The sequence below is a fragment of the Mus caroli genome, chromosome 18, assembly GCF_900094665.2.
Source record: "Mus caroli chromosome 18, CAROLI_EIJ_v1.1, whole genome shotgun sequence".
NCBI classification, from domain to species: Eukaryota; Metazoa; Chordata; class Mammalia; order Rodentia; family Muridae; genus Mus; species Mus caroli.
In genome coordinates, this window is record NC_034587.1 from 50,243,636 (window position 1) to 50,264,225 (window position 20,590).

General features: G+C 43.9%; 1 protein-coding gene across 6 annotated transcripts in view; it reads left to right on the forward strand.

Annotated features, from left to right (window-relative positions):
- Positions 1–20,590, forward strand: part of Snx24 (sorting nexin 24) — a 142,325-nt gene that overhangs the window by 77,951 nt on the left and 43,784 nt on the right. For all 6 annotated transcript variants that reach the window (XM_021150588.1, XM_029472100.1, XM_029472102.1 and 3 more), the window contains 2 exons: positions 297–380; positions 13,748–13,852. In XM_021150588.1, the coding sequence (XP_021006247.1) occupies positions 297–380; positions 13,748–13,852 (189 nt within the window). The remainder of the gene's footprint in view (positions 1–296; positions 381–13,747; positions 13,853–20,590) is intronic.

Consider the following 20,590-nt stretch of genomic DNA (forward strand, 5'->3'; position numbering starts at 1 on the left):
TTTCATGGGAAGGATATTCTCTGAATTAAAAATGAAAAAAGAATTAGCATTTGAGAGCATGGAAGTTTCCCAGTCTGTAGACACAGTCTTAGAGAATGCCGCAGTCAGTGGGTGAGCATTTGGTTCGAGGGCTCATTAATCAGTGCTGTTGGGTCGGGGTCTCCTGAGCCTTCTGGGTTTGGGGAGAATCGGCTTCTGTAATTAAAGGGATTAAATATATCACAGTCACAAACTTACCACATCGACAATGGAGGGGTTTGAACTAGCAGAATTAATCTCTTTAATTTTTTCCTTAGGTGTTTAAAATAGAAGTGCTAATGAACGGAAGAAAACATTTTGTTGAGAAACGGTACAGCGAATTCCATGCCTTGCACAAAAAGGTAACCTTTGGTTTCATGCTTTTTCTCTGTGTGGCCTGTGGTATAGTGCTAAGACTGTTCTATAACCCTCAGAGCATTACTGTCTACTGTGCACATAGTTTCTTTATAATGGCATTCATTTTTTTAAAAACAGATTGTTCAGTCAGTATGTTTGTGTTTTTTTTTTAATAAGTGAATTTCCTGTTACCATTGCATACATATTCAAATCTGAGGCAGTATGGTGTTTGCAGTCTATTGTATCAACTCTCAAAGGTTTACAGTGATAAGACACCCTCTTCTGTCCAAGAAATGCATTATAATGTTTTTTACAAAAAGAAAAGAAACACAAGAAATCATTATACAGGAAGAGATTTATTAAATTCAATTTAAATGTTGTGTACCTAGACAAGGTTGTGTATGTATACATGTGTGTTCATATGGAGTACATGGAAAAGAGGGTCCCAGCCCACAGCTGTCTTCTGTGTTTGAAGAGTGACTGTAACAGAATGATTGATGCCTTAGCTCTGGGGTGCATTTCAAAGTCACAGATTAAAGAAACAGAAATGCAGGAGAAGCGACTGACTTTCAGGGAGAAATGGTCACTAATGAATTGAAAATGAATAATTAAAAAAAAAAAAAACCTCCAGCCCAGCCTTAATTCTTTATGGGCTATGAATTATTTGCATCCTAAAAATTTCATAATAGTATTAAATACTATTCTATGAGAAATCTTGGAAGAAAGTCACAGATGATGAGTCAGCTCAGGCTCATCTTGCCTCTTTTACATATCTGTGTCTGGAGTGCATCATATATGTTTATATGCATGTATATACACATGTATGAACATATATGAAGTACATTCATGCACAGAATGCAGTTCTAATTAGATAGTTGGGCAGGAAGCTAGAAATATATTAAGTTAGGAGAGTGTTAATTTTATGCTTTTTAATGCCTACATAAGTTTTCTGGGACACATCGCTGCATTAAAATATAATGTGCTAAATATGGATTCAAAGGCTTTTAGGCATGTTTTTATAAGTTTTTCCATTTTAACCAGAGAATAGAGAATTAAATCTAAACCTTAACAGGATATTACTGAAAGATGAGCAAGCCTGTTTCCCTGTTTTGTTTGTTTAGTTTTAGATGGGTGTGTGTGTGTGTGTGTGTGTGTGTGTGTGTGTGCGTGTGTCTCACTCTGGAACTCTGGCTGACTTAGAACTCACAGATTCCTCTCTGCCCCTCCTTCCAGGTGCTGGGCACCATCAGATCCACTTCCTCCCTTCTTTTTAGAGGTGCTCCAAGCTTTTCTGTTAGGGCAGCAAACAGTTTAATTAAATCAATTTATTTCTCCAGTTAGAACTTTATCAAGTTCAAGTTTCCTCCTGGAGAAACCACGAAAGTGCCTGCAGATTTCTATCAGGTGTTGCCAAGAGACAGTTTTAAAAAGCACCTTCTCGGGGACCTTGTGGGTCCCTCTCTTTCTCCTGGGGTTCTGTCTTTGTTTTCTGCTGGGTATCTGGCGAACCCTATGGAAGGTAGAGCGACCAAGTTTCTCTCCACCCCCACGAAGCTTCTCCCAGTCAGTCAGGCCTGGGCGGCTTGTCAGGTGCAAGACCCTTCCTAAAGTACTAGGTCAGCATGAAGTACTCTATGGCCAGCACAGCCCAGCTGAGCTCTCCAGGCACCAGGGGATCGGCTCCATAAGAGACACAGCAGGGTGCCTGCCAATTAGGCTGGGTCAGCCCTGCCCGAGTGCAGGCCGGCTGGCTCACTTTCTGCTCTAGGACAGTTCCTTCTCCTTCTCCACTGCAATCAAGCATTGCCAAATAAAATAAAATATAAAATAAAATAAAAATTCCTGTACTTTCTAGGACCTATTCTTTCAACTTCTGCGGTTCCATTAGTAACTGTATCCAGTTTTTCCTAATGAGGTTTGTTCGAGTAAATAGAGGAGTAATTCTCAAATCTCTGTCATAGGATTGGAGACGTTCTTACAGGGACTTCGGGGGCGGGCAGGCTGTTGGAGTGTGCTGTCTGACTTTATGCACTGCAGAGAAGGGACAGACACTGCTGGGTTAGAATTGGTGGGAGGGCAAAGACAAGTAGCAGGGGGATAGAAAAGTTCACATCGGTCTGTAATCTTAACCGTAAAACCGCTCAGAAGCACTGGAGCAGCTAAGAATCAACCTTGTACAAGCTTTCCCGCCCTGCTCCCCACCAGGCAGCCTGATCCTCCCCATATGACTGTGTTCCCATATGACTGTGTTTACTAAAATGCTTCCCCTCTGACTGCACTGACGCCATCTTCTGCCATTGAATTTTCTTGAAAAGTTTGATTATCATCACAGTTTATGATGCTGGCTCCACCCCTGTCTTGATTTTTCTTTTATTTCGTATTCGGCTCCCTGGATGGAAGTGTTTGGGCAGTGCACAGAAGCTGACCGCAGCGGAGCACGTGGGCTGTCCCTAAGCACTTGGCACCTTTACCGTGATGGATTCGTCACTCGTCATCGTGGTCATGGCTTACAGACACACAAGCGCCTCCTTGTTGGTTGTTCTTGCTAGTTTTGAGGAAGAGGCTTTTGACTTTGTCAAGTTAGTGTGAGGGGGTGTATTTTTAAACCTTCCTCAGAATTTCTTTCTCTTTGTGCAAGTCAGAATTAGTTTTCTCAGCTTTTCTCTTTTTGGTGGGAAGGAAGGGGTTGTTGGTACCCAACCTGGGCCTTTGCCTGCTGGAAGCACTTTACCACCAAGATCCATCCCTAGTTACATTTTTTTGTCTGTATATTCATTATTTTCTTCTCAAATTCACTATATTGCCCAGGTTAGCCTTGAACTTATTGTTATCTTCCTGCCTCGGTCTACCAAGCTCTGGAATCACAGGCATGAGACACCCACCCCTCTCTCTGGAGATAAAGCTAAAGCCTCTAGCAAGTCTGAGCAAGGACAAGAAGAGGGGCCCACCACTGCCTGCACACAGTGGCTGGGCTTCTAGTTTTCTAACGTAATCTCTGTTCTCTTCCTCGGATTTTTAAAAACACATCCTGCATAGCACACTATATTGCCAAAAAGACCACCTCTCTGTCAAAGGATATGGGTTTTGTCTTTGTTTTTTTAAATCCCCTGGCATATGTTACCAAAGCAAGTGGAGCTGAATAAAGGCGAATGGCAACTTATCTGCTTTGGACATGATCCCTCTGAAAGTCGTCTACTTAGGGAACACACATCTTCCCTTGCACACAAGTAATGTTTTTTGAGTTTATTTAGGTACCTTTCTTTCTTTTCATTTCTTTTTTTTTTTAATTTTATTTCTGTGTTTTCTCATTTACTAGGGTCTCAGGGCTTGTTCACTAGTTTGTGTGGTCTGTTATTAAATACTGCCTGTTTGCTGAAAGTATTTTTCACCAAAACCCTTTGATTTTGGTTATGATAATTACTTACGTGCTTGTATGTGTACCTGAGTGCATGTCACATGTGTATGGGTGCCTGTGGAGGCCACAGGTGGCATCTGATTTCTGGAGCTGGAGTTACAGGTAGAAATGAGCTGGGAGAACTTGGGTCCTTTGGCGAAACAACACAAACTCTTAGTTGTCGCTGAGCCATCTTTCCAGTCCCCTGAAATCTATCTTTTTTAGTTTGGGTGTGCATATAATAATAAAAATGTTTATCCTTTCAGGTTCTCTCTGTCCCTGTGTCTGTCTGTCTTGTGCTGAGGAAGCCCAAGACTTCTTACATGCTAAGTCAGCACCTACCACTGAGCTACATCTCCTGTTCTTTATCGGCTCATTTTGAGATGGTCTCTCTATGCAGCTCCTTCTGACGTCAGAGTCATGATCCTCCTGCCTCACGCTTTCAAGAATGGGATCCACGCTGGGGTCACAGGCGTCCACCATCACACCTGACCACCCGTTGAGCTTTGTCATTTCTTCTGGAGCTGTGCTGCATATTTGATGCTGTTTTCTTTAAGTTTTAAAGACCAAAGTGAAGACACCTCACACCACTCACATTGAATCAGGCTGTGTGTAATGGAACCTAATAGTCTGCATCTCAGTCGAGTTCCCCAGAGGATGCTTGATATAATTTGAAGTTCCTTCTGTGAATTATAGTTTTAAGGATGCCACTCAGATGCAGCCCTACAAACACACACACACACACACACACACACAGCCACAAGTCTTAGCTCGAGGTTCTGAATCTTGAAAGTCCCTCTGACCTTTCTGTTACCTGAATTTTCCAGAATGCTGCTAAGTGCTGTCAACTTGTTCTGTTACATTCCGGCAATGCATCCCACTTGGCGTTCGCGTTTGCACCCCTGCCAGCCCAGAGCAGTGTTACCTTACATGGCGTCTCCCGCTCTTCATCTTCTTACTTGTCTTCAGTTTGCCTTTACCTGCATTTCAAGGCCTTTCTCCCACTCTCTCTGATGTGGGCTTGAATTGTCTTCAGTTGTGGACAGGGCTGCATTCCCGTACAAGAGCCCATTTGCTGCTCTTGGTAGCTCCCAACAGCTGCCCACATTCCTCACAGCCACCTACCATCTTCCAAGGTGGCAGTCACCTCCTTTGCTGCTTCTTCCTCCCTCATGACATCTACTGTCCTGTCCCTCTCTCTGACCTTCTCTTAGTTAGGGTTTTACTGCTGTAAACACACACCATGACCAAGGCAGATCTTATAAGGACAGCATTTCATTGGAACTGGCTTATAGGTTCAGAGGTTCAGTCCATTATCATCAAGGCAGGAGCATGGCAGCATCCAGGCAGTCATGGTGCAGAAGGAGCTGAGAGTTATATATCATCTGAAGGCAGCTAGGAGAAGACAGGGTCCCACGTGGTTAGGAGAAGGGTCTTAAAGCCAAGCCCACAGTGACACCCTTCCCCCAACAAAGCCACACCTCCAAATAGTGCCATTGCTTGGGCCAAGTATATTCAAGCCACCATAGGCCTTAATAGTTCTCTGTCCCCTTTGAGGTTAACATGAGGCCCATCCCAATTATAGTCCAGGATAGCAGTCCCGTATCAAGATCCTTAATTAAAACCTTCTCTGCAAAGCCCCTTTCTGTTGTGCAGAAATACCACTCACAGGCACTGGGAACTAGAGATTCTCAGATGTCTTCGAAGGCATCATCATCGTGTTCACTTCCAGCCATCTACTGGCCAATCCTTTCTCTATTGTTCTCCTAAGGAAGGTTCATGGTAGCCACACCCAAGCATTACCTGTGCAGGTCCACACTTCCCTGTCTTTGCCAGGCTGAATGCCCATCCATTTGCCAACTGATATGTTAGAAACAAAGCTGGACATTCAAGTTCTTCAACGCCAGCTGCCTGTTTTCTACTCTTTATGGAAACTCCTGTTCCATTTACGTTACACATTTCTGCCTAAACAAGTTAAATTATATTCTAATGCAAAGCTTATATCCTATGTCGTCAGCTGGTTTTGAGCTTGCAGTGTTGTGTATTTGAGGATGTTGGAAATCTCACGGTCTCCCACATGCTACAGTTCTAGGTATATATTGCTATGTCTCCCCTACCCAGAGCCCCAACATATACACCAGGTCTTATCCTTTGTATTTTTTACAAGGTTAATTATCTAATCTATGGGATATTGTAGAGCACCATATATGTTCTGGTTTAGGGGTTTTATGTTATTGCAACTTGACCCCAGGTCCCTCTAATTCCATTTCCTCTGTAGCTTCTACTGCATTAGAATGACGTAGGGGTTGACAAATTCCCCACCCAAATCAAACAGGACTCCATCCTGTTCTTTGTTCCCTGCAGCTCAGGCACATGCTCTTGTGATGGGTAAACCTTTAGGCATGTGAAGGGCCCAGGCCATGCCACAGTCACCCCTACCCTAGCCAAATCAGTTGTCTCCTCCCACGGCCATGCTTGCAAAGAGCTGTGCTCTCCTAGGCCCCAGATCTCATGGCTGACAAGAAACTCTTACTCTTACTGCAGACTTTGAGCATATTTTACCCTTCATGCCTCCCCAGCTGTTTTTCTGTCAGTTCCAGCCCACCCCTTTATTCACAACGTTTTCAGTGAAATATGGGGCTGGTTCATGTTCAGATTAACTATCTTCATCTCTTGTTATTGCCTCCTTTGGGATTGAGTCAAATATTACATTCTCTTCCATTCCGTTTAATGAAGTACACATTTCAGCTGAACCAAAAACTGCAATATGGGATCACACAGAGAGAACAGCACCCATGCGCCGTCCATGAAGGAACCCCGAGAGAACTGGGGTGACTGTGTGTATACGAGGTTATCTTTTGCCTTCCCAATGCCTCTATTTCTTTAGATGATTTCATTTCCATTTTTTAAAAAATTTTATCCTTGCTAAAAGCATTTCTGGTTCTCTCTGTAGAAAATTGTAAGTTTTTCTATCCACATCATATGCTAGTAGGTCTTGATGGTCTGGAGTAAGTTCTCAGAGAGTTCTAACCATGAACAAAGAAAAGGAGTCATCACACAGTGGATATGCACACATGTGTGCGTGCATACATGCATGCGTGCATGTGTGTGTGTGAGATTATCTACACACATCAGAAAGGCCCTTTTGCCTGGATGCTGAGTAGCAGGACAGTTAATCATCAGATGAAGTGGACAAGGAATATTTATCTTGCAAGCATCTGATCCCCACTGGAAACATATTGTCTTGGGTTTGTCTCTCATCTAAATTCCTGCTCACCTCCACATGTGTCACGGATGCAGTCTCTGCGATGATCATCTCTCTCGATAGCCTCATGTGAACAAAAGGGGCAATATTTTCATTGCGGTTACATCAAGATGCAAAGAAAAGAAAAGGAGAGGAAACCGATGGTGGAGCTCTTGTGGGGATCAAAGTCGGGTTGTAAAGCTTGCATCGCCAGCTTGCTTCCACTTTTCCAACCCTTTGGAAACACTCCTGTGTGGTAGTTTCTTACCTCATCCTCACTCCCTCCCTGTCCCTCAGAGTTGGCCCTCCCAGTATTCTATTACAGCATAATAAATCACCACAGACACAAACGCATAACTTTCAAAGAACACTTGTTACATAGAGTCTCCATGGATCTGGAGTCAGAGCTCTTCTTCGTCCTCACAGCTATGCTTAAGTCTGTATCTATGCTCACTCAGGCAGACTTCTGCCTGCATCTTTGGGAGTGATGCTTTTTATAACTGTTAGCCAGAGATGGCTCTTGGCTGCTAGAGGTCACTTGAAGCCCTAGCCACTTCTTCAAAGTTAGCAGTGTTCCAGAGAGGTAGCCGTGGAAGTGACCACCCCACTGTAGTCACAGCTCCTGCCCACTCTCACATAGAAAGTGTTATGTAGATTGTAAACACCAGGAGGCCAGTTAGTGCCTTCTCCCCACCATAACCCCTTTGCTGTGTTGGGACTTGACTCTTAATATGATTTGGCTCAGTTCTATGTCTACAAACACTTTCTACACAGTGTTCAGACTCCTGGGTTTACAGAATTCTGTATAGTCTCTCACACATTGTCTTCCCATGGACACCTAGAGGCATCTCTAGCTTAAACTCTCCAACCTCAGCAGTCAATCCCTTTCTACTAGGAGTGTCTAAGGATGTACACATAGAACCTTGGCTAGCTTTCTTGAGCAAGTAAGAAATTTAGTGTTGTCCTTAGGAAACCTAGAGGCCATCAGCCCAAGGGATGGAGCAAGACTCAGGGTCTGTTGTCGTAAAGCTGTGACTTTACCTTTTCTTGAGCCTCAGTGTCTGTTATCATAAAGCTGTGACTTTAATTTTTCTGATTACAGCTGCTGTCATCCCAGGCACTTCTTCACACTTCTGTCGGAAACAAACCCTACTGTCCTTCTGGCAAAACAGAAGTTCTTCTACCCAGTAGACTTACACTGTGTTTTAATGAACAACTGTGTCACATGACCACGGTGATGGGGATTAAATGTAGCTAGCAGTTCTTATAGATGCAAGGCAGGGGTGACAGCAGCAAATGGGATACTGTTGTTCCTGCCTGGAGGTGATCAGGCCTCTGTTACTTTACCATTCCCAACCCCCCCCCCCCCAGCTGGTGCCTCATGGTCAAAGGTGTTTGCTCTGGCTCCATCCATTGCATTGGTCATTGATGTAAAAAGAGAGGAAGAATGGAAGGAAGGAGCTGGCCCCTTCCTTCCTGGCGTCTGAGATCCCCTTTCTTCTCACCTCCCTACAAGCAGGATGGAGTTACAAATAGCTGGGGGTGCAGGTAGGGAAAGTGTGTTCTTCATTCACCCAAAACCAGGATTTGAATCCTATAGCACTCAGGAACTGTTGATTTGGGGAAGAATGAAGCGATTGGTCATTGTGATGGCTATTCATGATCAACTTGATTATATCTGGAATTCACTAATACCCAATCGGCTGAGTAAACTTATGAGGACTTTTTTTTTTTTTCCTTTTTCTTTTTTAAGTTAAGTCATTTGAAGGTCAGAAGACCCACCTTTGATCTGGATCTTTTGAAGTAGAAAGTTTAGTCTTAAATCTGGGCCATACCTTTTTGATGGCAGCCTATAAAGGACATAGAAGAAGGGGCAGCTTGCTCTTTGCTTGCCCTCACTCTCCATGGCAAGTTCGTTCCTTCCCTGACATTAGAACCTACTTCTTTTGGATCCCAGGGCATACTGAAGACCAGCTGAGACATCCAGCCCCATGAGCTAAACAACGGATGGATGCTTGGACTTTCTATTGATGGGTAGCAGTTGTTGGATTAGCCGGACCACAGCCATATTCGTTCTGTCAGTTCTGTTCCTCTAGAGAACTCTTTCTAAAACAGCCACTGAGATCAAATGTGACATTATGACACTGTTCACTAAACGACAGGCAGTTTATCAGAACAGCTACCAGAGGAGGTCCGAACCTGAGTGTCTGCTCTAGAGCCATGGTGACCAAATATACTTTGCACACCCACAGTTCCACTATCAGCACCCACAGTCAAGACCATGCTCCCTGGCCTGGGTTTCCTCAGGCACTTTGAACTGGTCTGTCAGTTCCACCTCTGTCTCATTACACCCAGCATGTTTCATCTTGTTGAAATCATCAATATACCTCTCATTTCAAATAATATCTAAATTCCTGCTGTGGCCTCCAAGGCACTGAAGTATACGGTGCACTGAGAGTCCACCTCTTCTTGCTGGCTTTGAGCATCAAAGGCCCGACCCTCCCTTTCTCTTACTGTGTCTGCTTGTCTTAGCGTTTCTTTCTTTTCTTTTCTTCTCTTTCCTTTCCTTTTCTTTTTAAAGATATTTTCTTCATTTGCATTTCAAATGATATCCCCAAAGTTCCCTATACCCTCTCCCCACCCTGCTCCCCAACCCATCCACTCCCGCTTCCTGGCCCTGGCATTCCCCTGTACTGGGGCATATGATCTTCACCAGACCAAAGGCCTCTCCTCCCATTGATGGCTGACTAGGCCATCCTTTGCTACATATGCAACTAGAGACACAGCTCTGGGGGGGGGGGTTACTGGTTAGTTCATATTGTTCTTCCTCCTATAGGATTTCAGACCCCTTTAGCTCCTTGGGTATTTTCTCTAGCTCCTTCATTAGGGGCCCTGTGTTCCATCCAATAGATGACTGTGAGCATCCACTTCTGTATTTACCAGGCATTGGCATAGCCTCACAAGAGATAGCTATATCAGGATCCTGTCAGCAAAGTCTTTCTGGCATATGCAATAGTGTCTGGGTTTGGTGGTTGTATATGGGATGGATCCCCCGGTGGGGCAGTCTCTGGATGGTCCTTCCTTCTGGCTCAGCTCCGAACTTTGTCTCTGTAACTCCTTCCATGGGTATTTTGTTCCCCATCTAAGAAGGAACAAAGTATCCACACTTTGGTCTTCGTTCTTTTTGAGTTTCATGTGTTTTGCAAATTGTATCTGGGGTATTCTAAGTATCTGGGCTAATATCCACGTATCAGTGAGTGCATATCATGTGTGTTCTTTTGTGATTGGGTTACCTCACTCAGGATGTTATCCTCCAGATCCATCCATTTGGCTAAGAATTTCATAAATTCATTGTTTTTAATTGCTGAGTAGTACTCCATTGTGTAAATGTACCACGTTTTCTGTATCCATTCCTCTGTTGAGGGACATCTGGGTTCTTTCCAGGTTCTGGCTATTATAAATAAGGCTGCTATGAACAGCCTTATTTAGGTTGTACAAGCTTGCAATCCCATCAGCAATGGAGGAGTGTTCCTCTTTCTCTACATCCTCACCAGCATCTGCTGTCACATGAATTGTTGATCTTAGCTATTCAGACTGGTGTGAAGTAGAATCTCAGGGTTGTTTTGCATTTCCCTGATGATTAAGGATGTTGAACATTTTTTTTTCGGGTGTTTCTCAGCCATTCGGTATTCCTCAGTTGAGAGTTCTTTGTTTAGCTCTGTACCCATTCTATTCCTGCACAAACATCACGACCAAGAAGCAAGTTGGAGAGGAAAGAGTTTATTCAGCTTACATTTCCACATTGCTGTTCATCACTAAAGGAAGTCAGGACTGGAACTCAAGCAGGTCAGGAAGCAGGAGCTGATGCAGAAGCCATGGAGGGATGTTACTTACTGGCTTGCTTNCNCTGNCTTGCTNAGCTTGCTTTCTTATAGAACCCAAGACTCCCAGCCCAAGGATGGCATCACCCACAATTGGCCCTCCCCCCTTGATCACTAATTGAGAAAATGCCTTACAGCTGGATATCATGGAGGCATTTCCTCAATTGATGTTCCTTCCTCTGTGATAACTCCAGCCTGTGTCAAGTTGACACACAGAATCAGACAGTGCACTGCCCTAGTAGTGTTTCTTGGGCTGCTCACCTGGGTTCTTTCAAATAGGATTCAGGCTGTCCCTCAGACACTGTCTCCTCATCCAGGCCTTCTTCCTGCCATCCCACCCCACCCCCAATTTCCAGCACTCTCAACATGACAGAATATTTTTTTTAAATTGATGATTGGTATTGGAGGGCCCATCTTACTGTGGGTAGTGACACTCCTGGGCAAGTAGTCTCAGATGATGTAAGAAAGCAGGCTGAGCGATACATGGGGAGCAAACCAGTAAGCGGTATCTTTACATGGTCCCTGCATCAGTTACCGCCTCTAGGTTCCCACCCTAACTTCCCGTGGTGATGAACTGCAAGCTGTGAGAAGAAATAAACCCTTCCCTCCCCAAGTTGCTTTTGGTTATGGTGTTTTATCACAGCAATAGAACCCAAAGACAGTTGGTGTCCAGTTGAGGGCAGGTATGTTTCTAGTGCCAGGGAACACGGAGGAGGCGCCAGTGACTGTTACATGGCCTTTGATGTCTTAGGAACTCCTTTCTCTACATTTGATCTTAGCCAAAAGATTGAGAAGTGATGGACTTCTTTTCTCTAACTGGCAAGAGAATAGTATACCTGTATGTCTGTATGTTTATGTGTTCCTGATGCTGGAAGAGGTCAGAAGAAGGTATCTGAAACCCTGGAAATGGGGTTCCAGATGGTTGTGTGTTACCATGTGGGTTCTATCTTCTCTGTAGAACCTCTGGGGTCTCCAGTGGCTCCAGGCTCCAGCCAGGCTTACAATTTTCCAAGCAGCTATGTTCAGGAGGCTGTGCCTTTTGCCTAATACTTCTGTTGGTAAGGAAGGGCAGATTGGAGTTTGCAATTACTTGTGTCTGTATAGAGGGAGGAGGAGGCACACATGGGCTCAGCCCAATGTCTGGAGCCTGAAGGGCTGCTGCCGTTTGAAATGCTCCTTTCTCTTAGTGTCCATAAGGATTCAACTTAGAGTGGTCACGGGTGATTATTTTCTTAAATGTGCAAAGGAATTTTGTTGTGTTTTTGCAGGTTTAATCTACATTTTCTCATTCTAATGGATTAGAAAATGTTCTTTCCTCGTGTTTTGTAAAGGAGCCATGTAGGTAGGTCTTCAAGATTTCAGTTAGGACATTGGGGTTTATTCCATTCATAGAGGTTACTTATGACAAAGTGCTATACATTTAGTAGTTTAAAGCCGCACAGATTTATTCTCTTATCCTGCTTGAGGTCTTGAAGTCCAAAATCAATGTCACTAGACTTAAACTGAGCTGGTCACCAGAGCTGCAGACCTTTTAGAGGCCCTGGGCAGGTTCATTGCAGTCTCTAGAAGCCCTGAGTGGATGCATTCAAAGCTCTAGAGGTCACAAGCAGATTTCTTTTGGCTTCTAGAGGCTGCTGAGGCTATAATGAAAGCTAGCCACCTATTGGGGATTTTTTAATGGCAAAATTTATTTACTTTTATATTTTTAGGTTCTGGAGATTAAACTTAAGGCACTGTGTATGCTAAGCAAACTATATGCTGCTTAGTTACATTTCTTGCTGACACAGCACTCTCGTTGTAGCCCAGGGTACCCTCTAAATTGTCATCTTCCTTCGTGAACCTACTAAGCGCTGAGATTATGGGCATGTGCCACCATGCCTCATACTTTTTAACCTATAACCTATAACCTCTGCCCTCTTATAAGGTCCTCATCACTGCTTTGAACCTGCCCAGATAACCTAGGACAATCTCTCTGTTATTAAATCACTAATTTCACCAAACTGGAAAAATCCCCTTTGCAGGATATGGAAGCCTTCCCAGGTTTTAGGCCTTGGCACTTCTTGAAGTTAGATGTTATTTCATATGCCAAAGCAGCTCTAACTGTGAATAGCTTTTTTAAAAAAATAAGATTTTATTTTATGTGTTTGAGTGTTTTGCCTTCATGTATGTCTGTGTATGTGTGTGTTCCTGATGCTGGAAGAGGTCAAAAGAAGGTATCTAGATTCCTGGAATTGGGGTTTCAGATGGTTGTGTACTGCCATGTGGGTACTGGAATAGAACTCTGGCCTCTGGAAGAGCAGCTAGTGCTCTTAATGATGGGGACATCTCTCCAGCCCTGAAACTTTTTCTTTTTTTAATGCTGCTCCTTAAAAGGACTGCCTAGAAGTCCTTACTCAGAGCTGCCCTTCAGTTTGCGTGGCAGCGTTTGCAGATGCTTGTCTGGATTGTTGGGAAGATTAGACTGTTTTAAATTTCCCTTTATTTCAGCGATTTCAAGAGCCTCTCGGTGTGGTTCTTAATCTGGTTAGAAAACAAAATTAAAAACGGGTGTCAATTGTGCTATGGAATAAAATGATTGTTGAAACTATCTTCTTTTGCTTTTGTTTTAGCTCAAGTTCTAGACTTCTAATTTTTCTGAAAAGAAATCATTTAAAATTTGAAATATACATCATAATGACTTCCAAACACAAAACCCATTTGTCCCAAAGCCTAAGAAATCAGGATACCTAAGTGAAAAAAATGTTTGAAAAACTTTTCAGCCTGTTTTGCCTGTGGTTTACTTTCCTTGTTTTTCTTTCCTCCAAACGACCTCCTTATAAATTGACAAACATGTTTTCCCTTCTTTCTTTGAAGCTTAAGAAATGTATAAAGACTCCAGAAATCCCTTCTAAACACGTCAGGAACTGGGTCCCCAAAGTCTTGGAACAACGGCGGCAAGGCCTGGAAACGTATTTACAGGTAAGAGATGTTTAGATCCTGAGTGTAACCTTAGTGTAAATCAGCCCATCTCACTCTGTTAGCTCCAAATACACGCGTGTGACACCAGACACTGCCTGACAGGAGATTCGGACACAGAGGCTATTCGACTGTTACAAATATGGCTATCGGTTGGTTCATTTAGCTTTTCTTGGATTCTGTTTATAGTTCCTTATGCGTTGGGCGAGTGCAGATTTGGTATCATTAGAAGAATGCTGTTGAAGCAATCTGCCTGTTTTTTTAAATTCAGCTGTACAAATTCTTTGTTTTAGATAAAATAATTCTGTTTTTTTCAGCCCCTGGGTTTTAGACGTTTGGGCGCCAGTTGGAGTCATGGGAGAAAATGGCTTCTCAGTGGTGCAGACTAACACACGTCTAAAACCCTAGCAAAGCTCTGTAGAAACTGCTCCTGAAAGAGTGTCAAATCCAGACAGAGTGCATCAGGGGGCTCTTTACTGTCACCTCTCAGGACAGGCAGACCTGAGATGAGATGGAAGTCTCCTCTCACACAAGACACAGAAGACAAAGGAGAGGATAAGACACTGTGCACTTCTCTGAGCATCACAAAACCCTGAAGTCTGAGGGGACCCTTCTATGACACCCTCATTAAGTGCATAGAAGGGCAGGGCAGGTGCAGAGACAGACAGACCTAAATGGTCAGACATGCTCTGCACTTAGCCCCACACGTGAAGCGATCTGTGGTGTGAGCATAGCTGCCTCAGAACGACCATGTTCTTTCTTCGTTGTCCTCGGGGCCCCTTCGAGCATCATTAACCACAGGGTGGATCTTTCATGGAAGGGAAGCAAGGTGCTGTGAAGCCTGTGTGCCTGTCTCCATTCAGAGCTCTGCTGGATGACTGGGTCTGTGCCAGTCTCTGGTGGCTGATAGCCAGTGATAGAGTGTAGGACACCTCAGCAGAAGGGAAGACTCAGTGTCAGTTCCCAACGTTCTCCTGTGTCCTCCTCTTTACCCTGTTCAAAGAGGACTGGGCAGAAGCCACAGAAGTTTCAAGGAGGGTGCTGCTTGTGGGTTTTGCCCTTCGTCTATGGGGCTCGGTGGAAGGATTCTTCACCGTGTCTCTGTGGGAGTGAGCACCTAAAAGAAACTGGAATCTCAAATCCCAGGAACCCGTGTGGCCTTCGCTGAGATCCCGTGCACGGAGCTAACAGGATTCCATAGCTTCAGGCAATACTTCAGAGCAAACATGGAACCAGAGACCCAGAGAAAGAGACTAAGAAGTTGTATGCAGCCGGTAGAATGCGTGCTCTCTGTAATTAGAATGGAAAGGTAAACAGCACGCTTTCATTTGCAGGCCAGATTTCCCCACAGATATTGTGTATCTTCAGGCTTCTCGGTTCTGAAGAGAGCTTTCTTCCCCCATCACCGCCCCCCCCCCAACCCCCATTGTATTTGACACATGACTTCCATTACTTCTCAGCGTAAACATTTTAAGTTGTTTGTGCTTCACGTGTAAATATGTGGATAAAGTCATCTGGCACGAGAGGAGCTTGCGTTGACGCTCAAATTGAGCTTAGAACTTTCTATTCTCAGAAACAGGGCTTCAAAATGTGGTTGAGGGCTGAGGGCGTTAGCTTTCTGCCGCGTGTTTCAGATTCTCTTTGTTGTCACTCAGTGACATGAAGGCCCAGAGGACTTCAGTGGGGGCCTTTTCGTCTTTGGCAGTGGGAGCTAGGCGGAGAGGGAGGCTGTGATGAGTGGCAGAAGCGAAGGCAGAAACGTCGGCTGTGCCCAGCTCTTTCTTCTTGGTCTTTTTATGTCTTTGGATGAAGTAGAGAGTGTTCTTCTTTCTCCCACTGCCTCCTTACCTCCAGGAGGACCCCCATTCAGCCTCACGACCAGTCTGAACTCCAGGGAGTAGTTTCCAGTAGCACATCTAACAGACACCACCCCTGCACTGACCTGGCCCGTGGCCTGACCAAGGACCAAGCCTTCAAGCCGTGCTCCCAAGGCCACAGGGCCTAGACTACCTACCTACTCCAGCTCATCTGCTGCCTGTCAGAGAAGCTCAGAGTCACCCTGTGGCAGTCTGTCTCTTGAAAAGTTCAGGGCAAATAACCCATCTTTTTCTGGAGGTCAGCTGGGCTCCTGTGATTGCAGCCTCACACATTACCTGAGGTAGCCCATGCTGCTGTTTTAGTTAGACATGGAGGGACTGAGCTCAAATGGGCTCTGAAACCGTGTCGCCTTCCCAAGTACATTTGTTAATGGACTGGGCTTGGCTGGGATTTTATGTTCCCTTTTGCCCAATATGGGCTCTTCTTATATACACTGATGATTTTCTAAATTAGGAAAAACTTTCTACCCTTGATAGTTTTATATAAATATGTCAGCCGGTACAAGAAAAGACTTTATAGTGATCAATATTACAGTTTACCAGGTTGCTTCTTCCCTAATGGGTTGGTTGAATAATTGATTGGTGAATAAATGGTTGGTTTGTTTAGTTTCTGTGTGTGTGTGTGTGAGAGAGAGAGAGTGTGTGTGTGTGTGTGTGAGAGAGAGAGAGAGAAAGAGAGAGACACACAGAGAGAGAGAGAGAGAGAGAGAGAGAGAGAGTGTGTGTGAGAGAGAGAGAGAGAGAGAGAGAGAGAGAGAGAGAGAGAGAGAGAGAGGTTGGGCATATCTATGTGCACCACACGTGTGCCGTATGCACAAGCCCACAGAGACCAGAAAAGAGCACTGATCTCCTGGAACTGGAGTTATAGTTGGCTATGAGCTCTCATGTGGGTGTTGGATACCAATCCCAGGTCCTCTGCAAGACTAGGAAGTGCTTTTAACTACTGAGGCATCCCTCTGCCACCATGTTCTTGAAAATCCTGGTCAATACTGCTTCTATTTTAAGTCATCTGGCTTAATGGGGAGTTGGTGGTTGTTTTTTGTTTGAAACTGCCTCCCTAGGGTTTGAATCCACCCATGCTAGGGTTGAACTTCTGGATTCCAGTCACTCTTCTGCCTCAGCCTGAAAGTGGTTTATGGGGTGTTCTGGGAGCTATATTTAAGAGACTAACTTAAAAAATATATAGTCATCCATTTTTCAAACTTAATTTTGATAAGAGATGCTAATCAAAAATCCCAAAAGATTTTTAATATGTGTGTGTATTTTTTCACTGTTTTCCATTCTTTGTCTGGTCACTAATAGTTTGAAAATGAGAGTCACAGAAGAACCACGCCAATCAGTTTTTTGGCTGTTTCTTCATTCAAAACTGACCAGCATAGTAGTCTGTAAACCATAACTTAGAAATAGCATCAGCATCGATTTAACTATTGTAGCTTATTTAAAAATACTTTGGCAGGGAAGCAGCACAGTTACCTTTCCTCCAGCACATGTCATGATGGGCTTATTGATGACATTTTACAGTGAACATCCCCAGCAGCTGCTCTGCAGTCCCACCTGTTCAGGGGGCTGAGACAGGAGCATCATGGGAGTTCACGATCAGCCTGAGGAATGCAGCAATAACCAGGAGAGAAGTGGGGAGGGAAGCAGGGAGGGATGAGAGAGGGAGGAGCAGGAAGCAAGCAAGCCACTCTGTTTTCAGAGTGTCACATCTTAGCGGGGGAACAAGTGAGCATAGCACATCGAAGTAGCATGGAAGGCTGGCTCGGTGACACTGATCGTGGCACTGGCCAGGGAACATGGATTTGGGTAGGCCTTTTTACCCCTTTTTCTTTCTTCCTCTTTCTTCCTTCCTTCTTTTTTTTTCCCCTGAATTTCTTAGCTGCTGACTTTTCGGCTTTAAATTTGGGGTATTTGGGACCATAGGGAACACATGAAAAAAATCAAACTTATCCTGTGTCATGGATTCCTCAGAGTCAGTGTTTTAGAAGTCACCACCCCTGTGACTTCCTGAGCCTTTCCTAATCTTATACTTGTTTCATATACAGTTTTTGGTTGAATTAAGTGGGAAAAGACAAGGGAAGACATGTCTCCGTCTTGTTGGAAATGGAAATATACGTGTTGATTTTTTTAAAAAACTGTTTTCTAATAATTAATTAATTTTAGTGCCTGGGTGCTTTGGCAGCATGTATGGCTGTGTGTCTGGTACCTTCAGAGGCCAGAAGAGAGCATCAGATCCCTTGGAACTGGAGAAACAGATGATGGTGAGCCACCATGTGGGTACTGAGAATTGAACCTAGGTCCTCTGGCAGAGCAGCCAGTGCTCTTAACTACTGAGCCATCCCTCCAGCCCTGTTTATTTTTGTGTCTTTGCATGGAAGAGGGCACATGCTTGCCACAGTGCACCCGTGGAAGTTAAAGGATGACCTGGTCCTTGTTTCCCATCCTGTTAGAGGCAGGGTCTCCCTTGACGGTGGCACTGAAGCCTCCAGGCTGGCTGCTTGCCAGAGCGTCCCTAGGCTTCTGCTCCCTCTGCCTCCATACCATAGGCTGGGGTTGCAGACACACACCCACAGGCCCAGCTGTTACACGAGCTCCGAGATCCAAGCCGGGTGTCACACTTGCAGGCAGCGAGTGCTCTTACTCACTGAGTCATCTCCTCACGCCTTCTTTGGGTTTTGTTTGTTCCCTTGGGTTTTTCTGACAAGTTTCAAAATTCTTCATGAGATAGAAAATATACTATCCTAGACTTGTATTACTTTTGTTTAATTATTTTTACATTTTAAAAACGTGTGTGTGCGTGTGGGCACTTGTGTGTGCAGGTGTGCACATGCACACATTCATGCATGCGTATAGAAGGGCAGAAGACAGCTTATGGGAGTGACTGTCTCTTTTTACATGTGGATTTTGGGGGTAGGATCATGGCTGTCAGGTTTTTCAGTAACCACCTTTACCTGCTATACTTTATTATTATTATTATTATTATCTTACCTGACTATTACTGAGTTTTCTTTATTATTTTCTTTCTGTATTCCGTTTGTCTGTCGACAGTCTTTATGAGGTCCTTCCTTCTCCTAGCTTTGGGATACTCTGTTCTCCCTTTAATGGTTTCTTAAATTGTATACAGTCAAGTTGTTGGCTTGACGTCTTTCTTGATTTTTCAGATAAGTGTTTAAGCTATACTCCGTATGGTGCCCTGAGTGTCGGTTTCCTGAGCCTTGATACATTGTGTTATCATCTTCATTCATTTCTGAGTATTTCCTAAGTTCCCCTTGACTCGTCTCTTCCTGTTTAATAGGATCATAATGTTTGTGTGTCTTTATATCCTATGGTGCTGCGTGTGGAACTCACAGGCAGTACCTGGTAATTGGTGAGTTCCTGTGATTTTCTTTTCCTCTGGAAATTTGGGAACTAGCTAGTTTCCCTTTTTGATATGGTGCTTATCTTAGTCAGGGGTTTTATGGCTATAAAGAGACACCGTGACCATAGCGACTCTTATAAAAGAAAACAGTTAATTGGGGCTGGCTTAGAGTTTTTGGAATATAGTCCATTATCAGCTTGGCAGAACGCATGGTGGTACACAGGCAGGGGAAGGAGCTGAGAGCTCCACATCTTGATCCACAGGCAGTAAGAGACTGTGTTGCACACCTGGCATAGCTTGAGCACATGAGATCTCAAAACCCACCTCCACAGTGACACACTAATCCAGCAAGGCCACACCTCCTAACAGTGCCACTCCCTATGGTCAGACATTCAAGCACATGGCGGGGGGGGGGGGCATTCCTATTGAAACTCTCACAACACTTGATTCCATAACTGTTTTGTTTTTTTAATCTACAGAAACTAAGGTTGTATCCCGACACACACTACCCGTGGGCTAGAGCTCCCTTTGCTTCTCCATCTTCTCGGGCCTACCCACTGTTAAAATATAACAATTTAAATGTTTTGATGGTTAATAATCAACTGAAGAAATGGAGGCAACCTTCATGATTTCACAGACTTCACGATTGGGTTTGTAATCCCAAGGAAAACAATGACTCAGAAAATCCTCTCCTCACTCTCCTTCCGGTCCTAGTCCTGTGTAAAGCTGGATAAAGTAACACATTGGTCAAGTAAATGGGTACACAGTATAAAAAGTACAGGAGTGCGAGCCTGTTTTTATTCCGCAAAGGGGTGTAATGTGTGTTCTTACTAAGTAATTGAGATACTGCATGCATGGTTAAGTGAATGGCCCCAAGGAATACCATGTGGCTTTTCCCCCATGAATTCTTTATTCTGAGTTCATCTACATAATCATCTGCAGCTCATTTGTATACATTGTGGTAGCTTCTGGTTCTATGTAACTACTGAGTGCTTACATATGGTGAGACTGGATTGGAGGGTTCTATGAATATTTGTATTTACAGAACTTTTAAATAAATATTTATATTTGCACTTCTTCTACAGCCTTACTATTAATAAAAAAGAGTATAAACTATAATTTTTAATCAATAAGATACTAAATTGATAGTGTGTATACACTGATTTAAACAGGTTTTTTTTTTTTTTTCCTGAGACAGTCTCATTGGGTAACCTTGGCTGGACTGGAACACACTATGTAGACCAGGCTATCTTGAAATTCACTCTGAAGTGCTGAAGTTAACGGTGTGTGCCCCTGTGCCCAGCTTAAACAAGATATTTTACTTGAAGTACTTTGCTTGTCTACAAACAGAACTGGCTAATTCTATGCCTTTTGAGATTGGCCTATGGTTTTCTCTGATTCATTTAGGGTAGTGTTTTAGGTGTTTTTGGTTTGGTTTGGTTTGGTTTGATTTGATTTGATTTTTCAAGACAGGTTTCTCTATGTAGGCCAGTCCTGGAACTCACT